Source organism: Crocodylus siamensis, chromosome 2 (genome assembly GCF_052110815.1).
Source record: "Crocodylus siamensis isolate JL-2025a chromosome 2, ASM5211081v1, whole genome shotgun sequence".
Classification (NCBI taxonomy): Eukaryota; Metazoa; Chordata; order Crocodylia; family Crocodylidae; genus Crocodylus; species Crocodylus siamensis.
In genome coordinates, this window is record NC_143396.1 from 157,176,742 (window position 1) to 157,198,491 (window position 21,750).

General features: G+C 40.8%; 1 protein-coding gene across 1 annotated transcript in view; it reads left to right on the forward strand.

Moving 5' to 3' along the window:
- BANK1 (B cell scaffold protein with ankyrin repeats 1) overlaps positions 1 to 20,642 on the forward strand; it is a 360,719-nt gene extending 340,077 nt beyond the window's left edge. Inside the window, exons 13-17 of the mRNA XM_090031887.1 lie at positions 1,480 to 1,655; positions 4,351 to 4,414; positions 5,320 to 5,349; positions 11,311 to 11,360; positions 19,348 to 20,642. Coding sequence (XP_089888013.1) covers positions 1,480 to 1,655; positions 4,351 to 4,414; positions 5,320 to 5,349; positions 11,311 to 11,321 — 281 coding nt within the window. The 3' untranslated portion in view covers positions 11,322 to 11,360; positions 19,348 to 20,642. The remainder of the gene's footprint in view (positions 1 to 1,479; positions 1,656 to 4,350; positions 4,415 to 5,319; positions 5,350 to 11,310; positions 11,361 to 19,347) is intronic.
- The last annotated feature ends 1,108 nt before the right edge of the window (positions 20,643 to 21,750 follow it).

Genomic DNA, 21,750 nt, shown 5'->3' on the forward strand with positions numbered 1-21,750 from the left:
TTCTGGGGTGCATTATCTGTAGGAAAATGTGATATTTTCCTTTGCATAACTCATCATCTTTCATTTAATATTGGTGTATGCCGTATAGAAACAGAGCAGGGAAATCAGGTACAGTAAATTTAAAGGTTACATTGAAGAACTGATACTTTAAGCACTTAAATTCTTTCTGTGCTCTATATAGAATCTAAGGTGAGATGACATGAGCAACAGTGGCTTTATACCAGTTTCCTGATTTGGGGGCTGTTTCAGCACCCAGAATGAATTAAAGCAGCCTCAAGTCTGTTACAACCTACTTACATCTGCTTAGAGCCCCCAAATCACCAGTGCCCTTGAACTGTGACGGTAGCAGCAGAGACCTTATTTTTTTCCCTTTCAGCTGCTCAGAATCTGGCCTTATGAGGCTACAAAGAAATTATAGATTTTTTTTTTTGTTTTGTTTCTGCTTACTATCTGGCAGTTATGATGGCGTGAAATAAGTGAAACTCCCAAAGAAATTCTAACCAAGTTATAGCAGCAGCTATTGAGAAGCGTGGTACAGTATACTCCACTTGAGTGCATAGCCTCAGGACTGAAAAAAAGTGTGTGCCAGCCTATGCATATATTCAGACTTAATGTAACCGATGCTCATTATGCACACAGCATTCTCAATGCTTCTGATAGTTTCAGGGCTGGTATTAGAAATGTTGGAAGCAAGAGGAGGTAGCAGCCCTGAAACCAGTTAGCTCTCATCATTTTTAAGGCATTTAACAAAGTAGCTTTTTAGTAGATGCTTCCCCATTTCTGTGCTGCTAGCTGGGATGCAGTTACTTCGCAAAATAAACTGTAGAAGTAAAAATTTTATGCACTTGAGTGATTTGTGCATTTAGTCAATATGAGGATAATAAATGTTTGTTGTATTATAAGCAATAAACAAAAAAGTGGAACTGGCAATTTATTATGAAGCTAAATAAATTATGCACTTATCTGGTATATGTGTAACTGGAGTACACTCGATGTGAATTTGAGGCCTAAAGAAAATGGCCATTAATGGGATTTTGGGATTTGTCTATTGCTGTTCTCGGGTAACACCATGGTCCATACCTCTGGAAACTTGCCATTGCTATAATATGCCAGGGCTTGCTTTAGGATTCCGTTGAATTTTACAATTAGTTAATGGTATGGCACTATCTCCAAAGAGGAAGTACAATATAAAGTTAATCTAATGAAAAAGTGAACTAATCAGTCAAATGGCAATGATTTTGAATGTTTTGTTCACTAGAACACATTACTGCAAAAGAATTCTGGCAAAATGCCGTGCTGCATTTTTCTATATAGCTGGGCTATAAATGCAAAAAAAAAAAAAAAAGAAAGAAAATAATAAAGGTGTATTGCTTTGCGCTTACAAAACTGCTGCTCCCATGCTCTTAATGATAAATGCACTTGCATTTTGGAAATGGTTTAATAATAGTTTGTGCTCTTTTTTTAACTTGATACCCATAGACAGAGGTCAAACTGATTCTCTCACTTATACCACATTGAGACACTGCATCCCCTCTGGGCAGGAAGAACTGATCCTTCTGCAAGAACGAGTAAAGCAAGGGACAATTTCTGTGGATGAAGCTCTTGAGAAATTTAAACAATGGAAGAATGAAAAAAGTTCAAATATCCCTCAGCAGGTATAATTCTGAAGGCTTATGTTTGTTTTCTGGAGAGTTTGATCAAGAATATCAAAAATAGGTGTCTAAAGTTTGACTTTTAAGTGGAGATTTAGGCATCAAAATAAGTGCCCTAATTTTCAAAACACTATATACCCAGCAGTTTGCTTATATTGCTTAGGGCAGGGGTCAGCAACATACAGCCTATGGGCTGGAGTCGGCGTATGGAGCTGCTAGATGCAGTCTACAGCCTGCAGAGCTGCTGCTTCCCCCAGAATCCCTGCACCCTGGCTGCAGCATGGGTTCAGCTTCTAGAGCATAGAGAGCTGTGTTGCACTTAGGAAGTGGCAGAGGAGAGGTGGCAGGGAGATGCAGTGGCACTGAGGACTCCATTTCCAGCTGCCCAGCCCTGGTGCAGCTGTAAGTTGCACCACATCTAAAGAGTAGCGTGCTGGAGGAAGCAGCACCAACACGGACACAGTTTTCAGCTGTGTATGGCTCTAGTGCAGGTTTAGGCAAAGCCCCCTGTTGCTGATATGCTGTCAAAGCCACATGGCCTGTGTTGAACCAGAGCTAGTTGTTCCAGCATGTGGCTTTTAATGGTTGCTGGCCCCTGTTTTAGGGTAAAAAACCTTTTACATAGTTTCAGTGAAAGTTAGTTGTTTCTCAGCACTTAGGTACCAAGCTATGTTGCCTGAACTTACTGTGAGTTAAGGACCTGAACTTTAGGAACTCTTTTAAATCTTTGCCTTGGTATGTTGATCACTGAAGTAACTCTGGTACCGAAGAATAATAACTAGGTATTCAAATTCTTCCCCAAATTGTTAATCTTCCTAACTAAAAAAAAACAATGTACAGAAGGGAAGGCAACTCCAAAGACAACAGAGCCAACTAATGAAAGTTTATCTGTTTCAAGCTTACCATATTATACTGGTATGATGTTTTATGTAGATGTCAAAGGGACAAATTCACAATAGAAATTTAGGCACCTTGCTTCTAATGGTATTTACAACCCCATGTCAAGGATTCAGGCTCCACTACATACTATATGGGGAGAGCTAGGGACTTCAGGATAAAATTCAGAACTCAGCGTACTGTCCCTCAAAGAGAGCAAATTTATTTCTCTCCAAAATTGAAGGGGGGGTGCAATATTGTCTTTCAAAAGCAATCGAGGAGATGGTCATGGTAATACCTCCCTTCTACCCCGTAGCCCAGTCATTACAGCATTTACCTGGAATGTTTGAGACTTGGACCAGGAGACAAGCCTCCTTCACCTGAGGGGAACTTGAATCCACATTTCATACCATGTATCCCATAATACCCAATGGCTTTGGGGTGCTCCTGTTGACACTATTACACTTCATAAAAGCAAAACTTGAATATTCACTGGAGCCAGTCTCCTTCCCAAGAGAATATTCTAACCACTGAGTTATATTCATTCTCTTCCCCACCTCTGTGGCCCAAAAATTAAATATTTCATACTAATTAAAGTGTTTTAAAAGCAAAGATCCATTGCAGAATACCCTGTAGTTTGTGGGAGGTAATGTTTAGGCACCCTTGTGGGAGCGAGTGGTATAAGTTGAGCTCTCCTGAGATGGAGAAAGGACTGTTCTAACTACCCAGCAATTAAGGAAAGGGGAGGTTTCTTAAACCCTTTTTATGTAAGCGCATGTAGGGATTTTGCAAATTCCAGTCATGCGTAAATGTTGTCCATAGATGCATAAAGAAGCATTTTGGCAAATAAGTCTCCTTGAGAATTTAGATGTGTACTATATGCATCTCTTTTCACTCAGCACCCAAATACAGCCATTTTTATATGCTGGCAGCTGCCCTTGCAAAAACGATCACCCACACAACAACATGAAGAATATCATACCCTTCGGATTCTTTAGGCCATGATTCTGCCACTGAGGCCCCATTGAAACATCCTTTTGATCCATACTTTGAGATGAAGTCACAGGTTAAAGTTTGTTCCCTAAACATTTAGTTGAAACAGAAAAGAATCAGTGTGCCCTGTAGGCAGCCACTGGGATTATTCACAGTTTTGAGTCAGGCTGGCAGAATTCGGCCCTAAGGTTCTTTCTGCTACACCTTAGTTCTTGGTTGGCCATAAAATGTTTAAAACTTTGAAGAGAGACACAGCCTAAGGGCTTGTCTTACTGCTAAAAAAAGCTGCTTCCCTCTTACCTCAGGGTAACTAATGTGTGTAAGTTATTCAAAGTAAAGAAACAGTAAAGCCAAGAAGACTCCTTTGTTTTAGCATGAGTTAACTTGCCAAGTCAACCTTAGTGAGTTTTGCCCATGGTAAAACTTAAGTGGCCTTGGTCTCATTGTAATTTTACTTCATGCTACATAGTTATCCCAAGGTAAAAAACACAATATGCACAACCACACAGTCTTTTAGGAAGTGAAGAAAAACCGTATGTTAATGTGGATGTGAGAGTGTCATTATCTTCTAGCTCTGGGCACAACATAACCTGCTAAAAGAAGGAACACTCCTTAAGGCTGCTTGGATATAAATGCTGAAAGTAGAAAGCTCCACCTGCAAAGCAGTATAAGCATTTTTCATAGCCCTTTGAAATGATTTGCCTGCTTGAAGAACTAGTGGTTCAGAATACTAAAAAGCCAACCTGTTCCAGCTATTCATTCATTATTTTTACAATCAACTCTAGTTATTGATTTCTTTTGTTGTCTTTGTGTTTGTTTCTTACTTAAGGAAAAAGTACGCCAGCTCCGAGACTCCATTATCGGAAAAAGAGTAGAAAAGGAAAATCTGTACGGTAAGCTACAATTTAGTAGCATCTCAGTACACTAAAGAAATTAGCTTTGGGATAAATATGCCAAGTCTGTACTAGAGGCCTGATCCAAAGCCCAAGTTGGTCTTTAGATCAGACCTGGGATTTGTAAGGAACATTTTATGGTTTATCTCACATTATTTTGATGTAATCCAAGACTTCATCTTTTAGGGTGATACCTGACCTGCTGACAATAATGAGAGTTTTACCATTAACTTCTGTAGGGCCAGATTTTCTCTACTGGTCTCAGCTGATTAGCTTTCCTATATACATTGTATTTCCCATTGTAATATCAGGATTATGAATGGGCTATTTCCAGAAAACAGTTCACTTGATAAAAGCAGTCTGTTGATTTGTTTGCAAGTCAGCCATGAATACATGTGGTCTTCAAGAGCTCCTTTGAGTAATCTGTTCTCATTATTTGAGCTGTGTGATTGGTCCTTTATGTTACACAATATAACTTATGATTCATAATTATATAGCCTAGACCAGAGGCTAACACACTTTTAGCAAGAAGAATTTTAAAAGTGAGCATGTATAAAATAAGTAGCTTTCATAAGACAGTTACTCAGATAGCTAAAAACTGTACGTAAGTACTAATGCCAATCAGATTTTCAACTGGAATTATTTTTAATGGTGCCTCATTAAAAATAATTCAACCTGCCCTGCTATTTAATTGTGACAATTAGTGCGGAATACTCAACTGGTGATAAAAATCTATTTTAGATAGAGTTCAACACTGATAGCTTTCTGGAACAGAATCAAATTTTGAGAAAATCATTTTTCTTTTGAAATCAATCTGAAAAAGGTATGCAGAGGGTGAAAAGTAGGTACATTCACTCTGAAGCCAGAACTAGATTCATTCTAACAGTGCTTTCTCTTCCCAACAGATAAGATCACCATTGAACATCACCCACATGGTAAGCAATACTAGCAACATCTTAGCACAGATAACATCCCAGAGTAGAAACTACTGGACAAAAATGTAGTATCATATAGACAGTTAAGAGCACACAAAGTGGCATATTGAGTCAGACCAACGGTCCCTCTAGCCCAGTGTTCTGTCTCTGACAGTGACAGTGGCTTTAAAGCTAGAGCATTAGACAGAGAGTGTATCTACAGTGATCCATCCTGTGTCCATCACCCTACGTGGTACCCACTATTACTGTTTCTGTTTAATCGCTATTTATAGATCTAGTGTCCATGAATTTGTCTTTTTCCTTCTTTCAACTTAAGAGGAAAGGTGGTTGAATCCAGGGGATTCAATTCTGAGCCTAAAGGATTCAAAACTGAGTCCTAAAATTTGAGTCTTAACAGGAGCTGAGAGCATTGGGCCCTCTGAACAGATTGAGTCCCTGACACCCTTTAAAACAAACCATACAAACTCCATGTTAGCATCCAAAAATCACTTCCTTCCTAGGGTTTGTTTTTTTTTAATTCAACAAGGAGTTACATGATATAGACTTCATGTTAAACTTCATTTTTGTGTTTGGTCTCCCTTTAGGGTCTCCCTCTAAAGTTCTCCTGTTCCCTCTTGTCAGGGTCCAGTTAATGAACCATACTTGCACCAAAAAATCAACAGAATTTTTGACATCTTAAGTGAAATTTTGTAGCCTGTATTATTTAGGTTGCCACATTACATGATCAGAATGGACCCCCTGAGCCTTAAGATATGCATATCCTGTTATACTCTTTTATATCACTCCAATCCTCTCTCTGGATTAGCATTTCTTCTGTTTCTGTAGTTTCTAAAGAAAGCAGACTAGACAGTCTTCATTTGAGAGATATGTTGTACAACATGCCCTATAATAGTCTGGTATGTATTTGTTTTATCATAGGTCCCATATTTGTTTAATACGTTCAAAATCATTAGAATATTAGTGTTTCCATATTTCAGTTTAAAAATGAGCGTTCTATTTCTCCCATTGTCATGTTTGCACTTTCAGATTTGGGTGCCCCATTCAGGAGACCATGTTAAAGGAAATATTTGGTCAATAAGGAGTATTGTTTTTAATTGGGGAATAGAGGGAGTTGAATTTTGCTTTAAATACTGAAACATAATTTGGAGTTTCCTGATATTGGGTTGAATCTTTGCTCCCAGTGTACTCACTGGAAGATGCATTACTGTTAGCAGTGAAACTCAGTTTTATACTGCTTTCAGTGTTGTAGCCATTATAATAGGACTTAATGAAAAAAAATTGCACTTCGTAAAAAAGGGGGGGGGCTTTCTCACTAATTTTTTAAAGAAAAAATGGGTTAATTCCAGTTACTTAATACCTTTACATGTTCATTCATACAAGCATCAAATAAGGGCTTTTACACTATTTCAGTGGTAAAGTTCATGTGACGGTCATTAATGCATGGAAATTGTCATATTTTGTTGCTGTAAAGAAAAATTCAGTGTCCTATTTTCAAAAGTGACTTAGACACTCAAAACCTAGACTTTTCAAGGTATTTAGACCTCACTTTCTTGAGTATTGCAGCCTGAGGCCTTGGATCCTTAAATGAGTCTTGAGTGTTTCTTCACTCATTGTTATGTTACATACACTGAAGAAGGGCTGTGTAATTTTTATTTCTAAGCTCAGTGTGTGAAGTCCAGTCTTTGGGAGAAATAGGCAACTGAGCCAGGGATTTTCAGAACCTGGCCAGAGCAACAGGAGGCACAGACAGAAGAGCAGAAAGTGCCATGAGTTACAACGATCCCCCAGGTCCAACAGACAATCACTGTTGGGTCCCAAGGGTGGGAGATCGAGTTGCTGTTTAGAGCAGCTGTAAATCTGCAGCCTCTCTCCCCTAGCAATGCCCACCCCCTCTCCTAGCCCCGGTGCTGTTTTTAGAATGGGAGGGGGGAAAGGGAGCAGAGGAAACTCATTCTGGCTGTTACCCAGCTGGCACTGGTTGGGTGGGTGGATTGAAGCCTTGGGCGGGGAGGCTCCAATCCCCCCCACCCCTCCCTCCAGTGCTATCTGAAAAAATCCCAGACTGAACTCCTTCTGCTCCCTTCCCTCTCTCCTATTTTGAAGACCACTGAGAGCAAGCTGAGCTGCATCAGCTCAGCCCTGCTTCTGGCACACGCAGACAGAAGTTACTGAGGGTGCCCCATTTTGGAGCATCTTCATCTGAAACCTCATGCAATGCGGGTTCAGGTTGTTGCAGGATTGGGCCCTTTTAAAGCTCTCAGTCATGCGCTTGTGTTTGGTCACAGCTGTAGAGCACTTTCAGGGGCCAGGTCAGGCAGCAGTGTCATTTCTGTCTGTGCATACGGTGTCACCTGGGGTGCAGACAGAAATGCAGCTCCCAGCTGTAACTCAGAATGATTTTTTCAAAGCATTTTGAGTTATGTTATCCCAGACCAAATAGAAGTTCCCTATTGGTTCAAGGTGGGAAGGGAATCTAGCTGCAGTCTGGGTGCCTACCATTAGGTTCCCATAGCAATGCCCTCTGACAGTGCTCCCTGTATTCGGAGTAGGAGAGGAGAAAGGCAGCAGAGGGAGCTTATTCTTGGGGCAAGGATCCACTTGGTTTTCCTCACTGCTCACTGCTCAAGCAGGGATTTCCCCCCTTCCGCCTTCTCATCTCCCACAGCACAGACCCCAGCCCCACAGACCCTAGGAAAGTGGTATGTTAGCTAATGCTGAGATGTGTCTGTGTGCATGTCTCCAATTTCACTGGGACAGGACAAAAGCAGACAGGACAAAGGCAGACAGAACAGTGTCCACTTAGGGCTTTTTGGAGCTAATCAACAGGTCAGCTGGTAATGTCCCACTTTGGAACTGCTGTTTAAGAAGAGCTTGAACTAATGAGAGAGGCTTTTGTTTTGCTGATGAGCTGATAAATGCTGTGGTTTTATCAGCCCCCCTGCTGGTTTGCAGCCCTGACAGGTTTGCAGAGAAGGAGAGGAAGATTGAAAATGCATCAGCCGATGCATGCACTGCACACACCCCCCTTTGCCTCAGAGTGCTAGCCCAGGGCTGGGGTTTGGTAATACTCCCACCCCTTGAGCAGCAAGCTGAGGGGAGGGAGGGGAAGTCTGAAATGTTGCAGGCCGGGAGGGAGAGGGGTTTAAACCCCTCCCTAATTAGAGTGTCCTGACAGGACCTGGCCACATGCCCCCCCTCAGTTCAGCACTGTGAAAGGGGAGGGAGGGCTGCTCTAGCACCCCCTGGTTTCTAGCCTGTGCCACAACAGGCATGTGCCAGCATTTCTGGAATTAAAACGGACTGTCTATTCACCTCCAAATAGGTTCAGGCTTTGCAGGCTAGACTAATCTGCAAAGATTGAATCAATTCAAGCTCAGGCTTTTTGAACATCTGTCCCTAGCTCTCCTATCATAGTGGTGCCCTCCTGGAAAAGCGCAGGCTTAGGGGGAACCTGGTGGTTGCTTATAAGTACATAAAAGGTGTATATCAGGACCTGGGAGAATTTCTGTTCACCAGAACTCCCCAAGGAAAAACAAGGACCAATGGTCATAAACTCCTCCAAGACTGTTTTAGGCTGGACATAAGAAAAAATGTCTTTACTGTCCAAGCCCCCAAGACCTGGAATAGACTCTCTCCAGAAGTGGTGCAGACACCTACTCTGGGCTCATGCAGCAAACACTTGGATGCTTATCTTGCTGGGATCCTTTAACCCTAGCTGACTTCCTGTCCCCAGGGCAGGGGGCTGGACCTGATGATCTTCAAGGTCCCTTCCATCCCTAACGTCTATGAAATCTATGAAACATATATATAAAATGTTCTATGGAAGCCACACCTGGGAAGAAAATCGTAAATGATCCATTCAATTTACTGAATAGGTGGATGGCAGTCATTGGTAATTTTCATAGTTTCATAGTTGGTACGGTCAGAAGGGACCTGAGCAGATCATCAAGTCCGACCCTCTGCCATGGCAGGAAAGAGTACTAGGGTCAAATGACCCCAGACCCCCAGGGTAGGAACCAGCACCACTTTTCTTGGAAGTTGGTTCCAGATCCTAGCTGCCCTGACAGTGAAGTAGTGCCTTCTGATGTCTAATCTGAATTTACCTTCAGTCAGCTTGTGACTGTTATTTCTAGTCACTCCTGGTAGTGCTCGGGGAAACAGGGACTCCCCAATGCCTGCCAATCCCCTCTGACTAGTTTGTAACAGGCCTTAAATCCCCCCTCAGCCTTCTCTTATGGCGGCTGAACAGGTTCAGGTCCCGTAGGGATCATGCAAGTGGCCCTCCTTTGGACCCTCTCCACATTGTCCACATCCCTCTTGAAGTGCGGCGCCCAGAACTGAACGCAGTACTCCAGCTGTGACCTGACCAGTGCTGCATAGAGGAGGAGGATCACCTCCTTGGACCTGCTCGAGATGCATCTGTGGATGCATGACAAGGTGTGGTTGGCCTTCCTGACTGCATCCCCACACTGCCAGCCCATGTTCATCTTGGCATCAATGATGACTCCAAGATCCTTTTCTGCCTCTGCACTGATGAGAAGGGAGTTCCCCAGCCTGTAGGTATGGTGCTGGTTCTTCTTCCCCAGCTGCATCACCTTGCACTTGTCAGTGTTGAATCCCATCCTATTCTTGTCCGCCCACCCCTGTAACCTGTCTAGGTCTGATTATAGCCTATTCCTTCCTTCTAACGTGCCCACATCCCCCACACATCTTCCCATGGCTCCGTGCCCCGAGCCAATTTTGATTTTTCTTTTCCTTCAAGTTTTTTCTTACTAGAACTGGACTGAAGTCACTATCTCATTTTAAACAGGTCATCTAACAACCATAAGTTTGTTATGACATCAGCTAGTACTGGAGTTCTTAAAAAATATTAAAAATCAAAGTTCATTGCTCTGAAAAGAAATGAGCTTTTCAGAGTCACAAGGCAGCCAGTCTTTACCATATGTTGCTATATTAAACATTCTATACTCTTATTGTTATAACTGTTTTAGTACATTCCCAGTCCTACAAGATATCAAATGAGGCCAGTTCACCTACTGTAGTAAAGCAATCTGAGATATGGGGACTATTTTTTCCCCCAAATTGTGCTGTCTACTTTAGCAATAAAATGGATCTGCTTTAATTAACTTTGCCCTAACCACCCGCCAACGACCAAATTGCTTTCTCAGCCTCATCCAAAAAGCATTTAGAATAGTCCTGAGTTACTTTCATATACTGTTCACTTATTGATTAGGTGCACTATCCCAATTACCTGGCTGCCATTCCTGAGCCCTTCATTTCTCATCAGCACCTTGTTTTTATCTCTTTGCTGGCAAGCATCTCAGAAAGCTCACACACTCATTAGTCAGTTGACTCCCCTCTGATAGAAAAGAATAAGTTTTTAGTAAAATTTCGAAGATCTAGTAGAGACCTACTAGAGATGGGCCTGAGCTATGAAAACAACTCTATTTTTTTCGATTGACCATTTCATATTGTTTACATTTGAGCAGTCAGAGACAGAGACAAGAATGTAGGTTATGAAATTTGGAACCATTTATAGGATTTCAGACCCTTTACTCATTTACTCATTTGTTATTTAGTGTCAAATATTTCAAAGTGTGAATCTCACTTCCCCCCAGTGAGGTAGCCAAAAATTTTGTGCAGTCAGCACCAAGGATGATATCCCTTTGCATTGACCCTCCCCCAAGAAAAAACAGTCCATTTTTTGTAGAAGCTCCACAATTCCTTCCCTTCCCATGACATTTGCTATATTTCACACTTGAAAAGAAAGCATTACTTAAGCAGCTGACAGAAACACAGAAAGAAGATTGTAAAAAGAAAAAAAAATAGAAAAAAAGGATTTAAATATTTTTATCAAGATAATCTCACTCTAGTTATGCCATTTATAAAATTATTAGATTTGAAAGAAGCCTAACTATTCCATGCTGTTCTAACTTATGTTGCATGCATTCATTTTTTTAGTCTCCAAATAGAACCCCAACAGAAAAGGGACAGATGCCTAATTAATTGAGGTAAGAGCATAAATACATTATTCATTTTAAAAAGAGTGCTTAATGAAGTATTTCCTGACACAAATGCATACTTATAACAACAGAAAGGAAATGCTGCCTTTGTCACAGTTCTGGTGTCAATGCCACATTTCATGTTTATAAAGATGAACATAGGGCTATGATACATTCTCATTTCTGATATACATTATAGCTTGATTTTTAGCCAGATTTTTAGCCAGTCTTCAACCTATACTCAGTAGTGCAAAAGCACATTTTTATGCAGTTTGAAACTGATTTGCAAGAGCTATTAGAAAGTTAGGTGTACAAATTGGTGCTCTTGTAGGTAAAAGTAAACTACACCTTCAAAATGAGATGGGAATCTTTGGAAAAATAGAGTCATATGCACTGATCATACACATACTATCATAGAGAAATTGAATAAAATCCTATGCTGTATACAGATGTCATCCATCAACATAAAAAAATACGGACATGTACAGATGAAACGGAGGCCCTAAATTGAAGCGGTGCGTTTTTAAAAATACTGCTTCAATTTAGGGCCCTTTAAACCCTCATGTCATGCACACACCCAAACTTACCTGCCTGTCTGGTGGTAGGGAGGGGAGAGGAGGGCAAACTGCCAGTGGGAAGAGTGGTCCCTGGGCTGAGGAGGGGGCTGGTGCTTCCTTCTGCAGCAGCGCCCCCAAGCAGTACCCACTCTCCGACACTCAGCTCAGAGTCTGCCTTCCCATACTGCCTGCATAGGCTTCCTGCAGAGCCCCTGAGCTGCATGGAGCCCAGTGCTTTGCTCCATGGCTACAGGGCAGAAAACTGCACCCCAAGTCATCTAAGGTGCATTGCGCCACTGATGTTGCTACAGCACCACTAACACATGCAAACACCAACACTATTAAGGCAGTGCAAAAGCATTTAACCCATTTTAAAGTGTTGTGCACACATGCCCCTCATTTTGTTTACACACGGCCTATGAGGTCTACTTCTGATATTACAAGTCTTCAGTATTGCCACACATACTGAATGGAGTATAGATATACAAGCAAGTAACAAGAAAGTTTCATGAATGGTGTTTAGTTTTTGCAACAGCATAATCAGCTACTTATAACTAACATAGTAGAAACAAAACTCCACTGTCTTTTGAGATTTTTTTCTAGGCTAAATGACAACGTTTGCATTTTTATAATAGGATTTGAGTTGTACAACCTGCAATGGAGTATCTAGAAATCTTGATGAGGTGGGAGATATGGTTCTATAGAATAAGTGGCACAATGGAGGCTCTACCAGTGGGGCTCCTGAGGCACTAAAAGCTTCAGGACATATCTTCATGAGACATTTACCACTGAGGTCCCTGATTAACTCCTCAGTAAACTGTCAGCATCTACATGTGCAAAACTATTAGGATAGAGTAAACCAACCCTGTCATAGGTTAGTACATATAACCACCCTACAGTGGGGTTATTTACTCCAGCACAGCACACGTGTAGATGCTCATGGGGCTGATGGGCACAAGGGTGCTTTAGTGTGGGTGCTGCCAGCCAGCCAGCCCTGCACTGAAGCACTCTCAGGCCCCAGCAAGCCCCTCCAGAGCACATTGAGCTAGGTTGAAGCATGTTTGGGCTGGCAGGCTGACTCCTGGGGCCTCCTGCCAGTCAGGACTTCTCTGACCCGGCTCAACGTGCTACAATCCCAGGTGCACATGTAAACACAATGCCTGGGAAAAATAAACTCTGGTGCAGTATGCACCAGAATGGTATTGCTTTGCATTAATTGCACATGTAGATGCACCCTCAGAATTAACTGCTGTTAATTTAGGAGGGGACACATACATGAGTGTGGGTATGCATGTGCCCACTGTACCTAGAGCGACCATTGATAGAGTGAGCCACTGAGTTCATGCCAGTATTTTAGAGATTAAATAATCATACTCATCTGTTATTCAGAACCCAAAATACATGGCTTCTGTGGCAGTCTAAATACAAAGTTACATTCCATTTTCAAGTCCACGAGGGCAAATTTATACTATACCTAGCATTCCATAAGTGATGAAAGCTGTCTGGAGAAAGCATTGGCAGAGCATTTTCAGATATTTTGGACTCATCCCACCTTTAACTAGCCCTGCACATGTACAAAAGGTGTTTGTACCTCTAGTGGGAAAACAGTAATATCAGGTTCTTGTACCTCTGTATCCTGTTGTAGGTGCTCACAGTTTGCATTTGCCATCAAAAGATGGTGGAACCCAAGGAACAATCCAAACCAAAAGTCCTTTACAGGCACTATGAAGAACATATGTGAATCTATGAATCTGTGCATCTTGGTGGAAGATCTCTGTACTTTTACTATAGCTCCCTTATATCTATGTATAGTACAAAAGGGTTAATTTAGGCCTGTGTAATATTGCATATTTACAGCAAAGCAGACAACTGACTGTAGATAGCCCAGGTTTCAAGACCTATTGTTGTTTTGCTTGTGTCTGAGAGAGGTGGGAGGTACACAACCACTCCCAACTTTAGATGGGGGCAAAGAAAGTTAGAACAAAAAACTGGGAAAATTGTTAAAAGTTTCTATCCTGTACCCGAGACTGAGACAATGGTCCCTAGAAGAGCCAGACTATATGGGATATGTAGGACTTACCTAAAGACTTAAGCTTAGCATCCCCCTTCCGTTAGACAATATGCATTTAGACAGCATTATTTTAACATGTGGCTCCACATCCTTGGGCAATGAGACATTGAAGAGGTCACTGGAAAGTTAATCAACTGAAATTATTTGCTTTCTTTTTCCATTCAATACCATTTAATTTGACATCCAGCATAATAACTGGTTAATACAGAGATCATTGTGATAAAATGTAAAGTGTATGTACCAGGAGACTGTTTAAAAGGAAACACTATCAGACTGACTCATTTGGCAATTTGTCATTTAAGTTGCAAGAGGATTGATTATATGTAGTTGATAATGATTCTTCCAGGAACAGCTAAATTTACCAATGGTTTTAGCTAATGGCAAACCTCCTTTCTTTGGGCACTGATAAAGTCCCAGACTGTTGCGTATTGTGCCCAAAGGGCTTTATTTTAATTACATTTTATTGTAATCATTGTTTTCGTGTCAATTCAGTCCTTGCCCCTTCAGTTGAGGCTGCAACCAGGAGTGCTAGATAAAAACCACCAAGAGCTGAAGTAAGAGTGCCAATTCATTTCAGACTTCATTAGTTAACTTCGTTTTACTCTCAGACACATGGTGCATTTGAACCACTTATCTAGATGTGAAAGTTGCTACATCCTATTGCCAGTCCCATAAAGAAATAATTCCCCTAAGCATGGCAATGGTATTATATAGCTTTATGCAAAAAAAGATAGTTCTGACATCAAAGAACAGGGCTGAGAGTCAGGAAATCTACCATCTTCCCCTGAAATGCAGAAGCCTTTCTGTGCAGCCCTTAACAATGTATTTGTAGCCCAATTTCTATGAGGGCCGAGCATCCAAAACTCCTGTAGGCTTCAGGGGTACCTGTGTGTGTTCAGAAGCAGAAAAATGCAGCCGTGTATTTTCTCAGTTTTTAACTAAACTACATGGCAGGGGCATTGAGATTTGATCTTTCAGTTCTTATCAGTAAAGTTTTCTGTCATTGGAGCATTCTGCAATATGCATTATGATTTTCACTGCCTACTGAAACTAATATTGGATCTTGTCTCAGGAGAAGTAGCTCTAAATGCAGTTTTAGTCAACAGGTGGCTAGCAGTGCTAAGAGAGTAAACTGTTCTAAGTTTACAGGAATGGTGGAGTGTAGAGTACCAGTGCCACTATATGCTAAATTGTGACGCTATCTAGTTTAAGTCTACAAGAATAATCTTCACTGGGGCATTCAAGTCCCCTTCAGTGAAGGAGAGGGTAAATTAAGAGCTCTCTTTCTCAATACCGTGCTGATCTTGTCTTGGTTCCCATTAACATGAAGGGCACTGGCTGATATCCTGCTCACTGAAGCACAATACTCAAGCACATCTAAGGTTGGGCTGTCAGTCAGTTTCATTGGCACTGCCACCATTGCTGTTAGGCCACATAAAGCAGGAATATAAATGTGGAAAGGAACAGGGAAAGGAAAGAAAGACCGACCATTTGCAGAGGGAACAGAACACCAGTAGGAGAGAGATGCAGGTGAACAGAGGTGGGACAGGAGAGTGACATTACCAGAACATGGATCTTCCTAGTGAGACAGGATTTCTTGTCACACTGCGATCTTTTCTCTTCTCTGATGGTGTTACAACTGCCTCTCCCCTGACAAGAATAAAAACTCTAATTCTAATGACATGCAGCTTTTGGGTGCATATAGGTTAAAAGCCCTAATTTTCTAGGCTACTAAGACTGTGATCACTGGTTTCAGTGAACACAAGCATATGTGAATGAGAAGAACTAAAAAATGAACTTTATTGTGGAGCAGTAGGTAAACCTACAGACACTTGGTCCAGCTCTAACTAGGTAGCTAGACGTTCTCTGAAGTGTAATCTCCCAATTCCCAGCTCCCTCATTCTCCTTCTAGGGAACATCTCTAAATCATGATATAACTTCTATCACTACAAGACCCAACCATAAGTCTACTAAGTTCTTATCATTTTTTCAATGTGGAAGGCACAGGATAAGATTAGAGATCTGCATTGTTAGGATGCATCCAAGTATCTTACATGCTTAAGGTTGCTGATAGTTAATGTTGTTTGAAGCAGTGTTTATACCTGTTCCTTGCTCTGTGAACTCACTCGTGAAAAATCAGAGCTGACTAGCCAGTGTAGTGCTGCCATTCCTGCTCTGTCAGGAGGCCAGTGATAATGCAAAGGGGACTTTGGTTTCATGAAACTGACTGAAATCTGTGAGCTTGGAGCATTTTTCTGTAGTGCATTGGCTTTCTTCCTACATTTGCAAACCTCCCGATTGTAAACACCTACCAGTCCCACACCTCACGGTTTCACACTGCAAAGTACCATAGTTTGTTCCCCTCCATACAGTTTTGCCCAGAAGGGAAAAATGTAAAATATAAGCTAATGTCAGAAGTTCAAGTGATCTAGAAGGAGGCAGGGTACAGCTCTGGCCACAAATACTGTTGAAGATCTGAATGGAAATTCATCCTGTGGAACCCATAGATGTCTATGCTACCGGTCCACTAACAATGTGGAAATACCACCCCCTACAGGAAAAGATGATCTGCGATACAGTGTGTCATGAAATGTCTTGAAATTGTCGTCCTGTTGTTCCATGTGAAGCAAGATTTGCCAACTGCAGTAAACAGTTGCCTTGAAGGGAAAATGTCAGCATCCATTGTGGGGAGGATCAAGTGGGCCCTTGTCTCATAATTGCCAGAGGACAGTGAGCAGGCTTGCTAGGTAAAGAATGGGTTAAGCCAGTGGATATTGTAGTAGTAAACTCCCTTCCTGAGGACTGACATGATGACATCAACAAGAAGTCATCATCCATCTTTGTATGTGTGTTAGGAGTTGGAATAAAGCCCTTTTGAGAGCAAGAGGACTCCCTACCTTTTCCTGGGCTATGAGATAGCACAGGATTCAAGTTAACAGGAGTGCACAGCATTGCAACAGACACCATTCAAGATGTCCTAAAGAAATATAGCAATTTTTGAAGAAAGGCTTGGTGTATAAAAAACCATATATATATAGCTATATCTATATTTACTACAACAGCATGTAACTCCATGTCCATACATAGCCCTGAAGAACTAGTGATGAATCTCTTGCTGAAGACTTGTTTGCATTGGCTTCACCCTAACCCAGGTATGGACATGGAGTTACATGCTGTTGTAGTAAATATAGATATAGCTATATATATATGTTTTTTTATATACCAAGACTCCATCTTGTGGACATTTAAACAAACCAATCCCGCGTACATCTGAAACTATGCAGTCAGGTGCAGTTGGTGCCTGCAACTGTCCTTGAGGCTTCAAGACCAGTGTCATACAAGGCTAAGACTCCAGATGACAAGATGCTTTGCAGACATGTCAAGCAGATGCAAGGTTATGATCCAGGTGATATATCCTGTACAGATCCAGAAGATATTGTACTGGCAGCAAAATAAGTGCTTACAAATCCAACACATGTTGTCCTAGACCAGTGGTTCTCAACCTTTTTAAACTCAAGGCATTCCTCATTATAGTAATGTACCCTGCTTAATTTTCACTCTTTTTGACTACAGAAAAATAATAGAGCAATTCTCCTGTTGCAAAGAACTCAGAAAGACCGCAACAGGGGAGAAATGTTTTTAACACTATGGATTCCTATTTGAAATTTCTGGGTTTGTCCTGAAAACCATGTTTGCACACCTAGTAATGCTAACATTGTGCAGCAACCTGTGGTATCTTCAAAAGACTTTCAAGGCACCCCAGGGTGCCACTGAACCCTGGTTGCGAATCACTGTCCTAAATCCATCAACTCAAGAGCTGAAACAACTTGATGCCATCTCCAGTGACATGATTCTATTTCCTGAATTAAGGCAAGTCACCACCTGGCCCAAATACTTAAAGGACTATGTCATCTAGTGCCTGAGCTCACTTGCAATGTAGTAAACTACTCTCTTATCTCCTTTTGTTCCCAGTTCATAGAAGGTTAGTGGAAGCTATTTAATATTAATGCTACAGGAGCCTGGCCTGTAGCATTAATATTAAAATTCACCTGCTTTATAGTTGCTAGAACATTAGTATTTATTTAACAGCTATTTGCAAACAGGTAAAGGGCAAAGCTAAAAACATTTTGCAGTAAAAAATAGGAAACAAGGATAATTCCATGTGATTTTGGCATGTAGTAGCCTATGTTTGTGACCTTAAAACAGAAGTGACAGAAGAGTTGCAAAGGATAAAGTTTGTACTGGCCGAGTCTACATGAGACACTGACTGCGCAGTAGCTTGTTACTACTGAGCAGTAGCGTCATGTGGCACAAAGCATGATGCAACACTACTGTGCAGCAGTAGCAAGCTACTGCACAGTCAGCATTACCTAAAAGCTGTTCAGTGATGCTGCTGCACAGTGACTCCAGTTACTGCGCAGTCATTTAATACTTGTGTATGCAAGTACTAAATGACTGTGCAGTAATAACTGTGCAGTCAGAGTTTCGTGTCTCATGTCTCAAATCTTCTGTGCATGTCCTGCATGCAGGTAATGTGTTGAAATACACTATTGGTCACAAACAGAAGAATCCTAAACAGTATTTTAACTTTGGCAAATCAGTTCATTAATGTAACCAGATTAATACCGTATTTTCTTATGTACAACTCTCTCCCAAATAAGATGCACATCCTGTTTTTGAAAGGCAGAAGAAGAAATGATTGAAGAATGAAGAAGAAATGATCTTTCCTTGAACATACTGGTAAATGTAATGTTTACCCAGGGAAAACAAAGACAGTCAAGAGGAGCAAAACATTATGGCTGCTCACACCGATAGATGAAACACAGATAGATGATTCTATTCTCCCTAGCATTTCACTCTAAGTCTGTGGCCACAACCTCAACTGAGATATATATGTAGCTCCATGAACTTAATGGATATGTTCCCATTTACACATGCTGAGAAACTAGCCCTTTGCTGCCAGTTTGTTTTGCAAGTTTGGTGTGTGATCATCATTGTTATTATTTTATACTGACTTTCTCTTGTTGCACTTTTCCTGAGAGGTAGCAGAGTGAGTGTGACTCATAATATATGGATGAACAAAATGCTAGTGAATGAAGCTGTATTCAAAAATAAATCTTCAAAAGCAAGGGAGAGTTTGTCTCCAGCAGCTATCTTCAGCTCTTCCTACATGCAGTGGTCATTCCTCCACATCCATCTGCCTGTAGGCAGAAACACTAGCAGAGAAAAGAGTCAGCATGTGAGGCAGGGAGTAGAATTTTGCTCTTTATATTTTATCTAAATATTGAGAAATACTGCTTTTGATTATATACCAACCCACTAACACACCGTTTATTCAATACTATGCATTTTCCATTATTTCCTGCAGCTCAGTTCTTCATTTGCTTGCCTAAGAACATTCCACATGTCTCCAATCTACATCCCGACTGCAGTTTGATACACAGCACGCATCTAAGAAAGCAGCTATGCTGTCATGACCACAATTTCGACATCTTCATCCTGAAAAAGTCCAGCATCCCTAAAGCTAGCATTAATAAAGTTTCTCATCAAGTCAGTGCTAGATTTTACACTCTTCTTGTTTATCTCAGTTGATCTTCTAAATGAATGATTAAGAAAAAATAAAGATGCAGCATACTTTGTTTTGTTTAAGACTTTACCATTAGTGTAAATATTCTACATAACTGCTAGAGATGTAATGTTAACAAAGCTGAATGTGAAGTTATAAAACTGATGATTCAGGTTTTATTTTCCATTTAAAACCATTTTTACAAAAAATTTACTTCCAGTGTTTACAGCAACTTGCCTGTTTTCCTAGGGTAAAAAATAATGATATTCTAATGAGAGGCACTTTCTAACAGCTATCAAACTATATAAGGCTAGATATAAATCAGCACTAATTATCTCCAGCTATTGTCATGATTACAAAAGTAATGTTTACAAGAAAGTTTAATGTTTGTGTATGCGTGTTTAATAGGGTGCCCAGGGTAAACTAGAACCAAGAACCAAACTTTAGCCTCTATTACACTGATGCAACCCCAGTAAAGCATATGGGGCATGTCTACACATTCATTAATTCACAGTAGTTACTGCACATTTAATTTAGTATTTGATTAATGAAGTACTAACTAAATGTACAGTAACTACAGTTACTGTGCAGTAGTGCCAGCAAACACCTTTTTAGTGACACTACTGCACAGTTGCCTAATAATACTGCACAGTAGTATATTAGCACTGCCTGTGCTGTGATGCGCTATTGCTCAGTGTTATTAGGCTACTGCTGTTTAAGCATCTTGTGTAGACGTGCCTATGGAGTAGTAAACGTTACCAAGCAGAATTTTACCCATAATACAAAGTGTGCACACACTTAGCAATACATTCGAATTTAAATGAGCATTGCTGAAGACTTGCTGAAATGATCTGTTTCATCCACACCAGAGAAATACACAACTTTGTATATGCAATGCTTACAGTAGCTGGCATCATAACATGCCGCTATTAACTTAGAAGCTCTTCCACCACACCACAACTAGCTGTTGCCAATAATTAATTTACTGGATTTTCAGAGAAATAGTTTCCTCAAATCTTGCATATTCTAAGAGGGGAGGGGGGGAAATTGTTTTGTTTTTGGTTTTGATTTTTTAAATTAAAGTATTTAAGAATCAATCATGTATATCATTTGGCTTAGTCCTGTGGGTTGTTTGCACACTGTTCATAGCAAGCCTCCTGTTGAGTGTTTAACATCCTGAATTTACTAGTCAGGCCATGCGGTTTGATCAATTAAGTCACACAAGGCATGTCTATATGTGCATTTAAGCATGACTAAATGTAATGTGCATTCAGCTAAAGCACATTAAGCCATTTCTGGCAGATGTCTACATGTGCAGGGACTTGGCACTGAAGTTAGTCCCAAAACTCTGCAGCCCAGACAGGTAGGGCAGACCCAGCACTAAACTTAGGGCCAGGTCACGTCTACATGTGCATTAATGCACATTAACTAATCACACCTAAATGTGATATCTGCATTCGCATGATGTTGTTTCTGATCCCCAACTGAGAGCTCCAACTGGAGCACTTCATATGCAGATGCTATTGCTGATACAGAAGTATCCAAACATGGGTGTTTCTCCCTGGGCACTCAGGTTAAAACACCAATGCCAAGTCCAGTCAAGTCACAGTCCAGAGGAGTATATGCTAGGCTTTTTTTTACCTGCTGTTCGCACAGCTTTAGCTAACAGCTATTTGTGATCTGGGTTAGGTTTAAAATAGAGTTCAGACTTGAATTTGACAACAGTGTGGTCCTGTGAACTGTTCTCCTGAAGCTGCCACCCACACAGGTGCATACTTTTCAGAGGCTGAGGGCTAGCAGAGAAGTTTGTCAGAGTTGTTTTGATGAAAAGTTGGATTGTTTTAACTAAATTAAACATTTTGCATGAAAATGGTTCTGTTTAATGTGGAAAAATTCTAATTTTTGTTAAAAATTTGAAGAGCCAGTAGTGCTATAGAATCAGGAACTAATCAAAGTCTATAATATTAATTTTATAAATTACTTCCATATCTTTACATTCTTCTTACTAATTGCATTCTTTGCTAAATGGGATGCTTACAGTAATAATAAGGTCAATTCAATTAAATTCCCCAGTGCTGACAAATGCAGATGATAATTCTCTGGATATCTTCCCTGACCAGTACACCAATAGAGCATTTAGTCTTGACCCAAAAAGCATAATACAAAGGACTTAAAACTGCATAAAACAGCTGCCTGCTCTGAAGA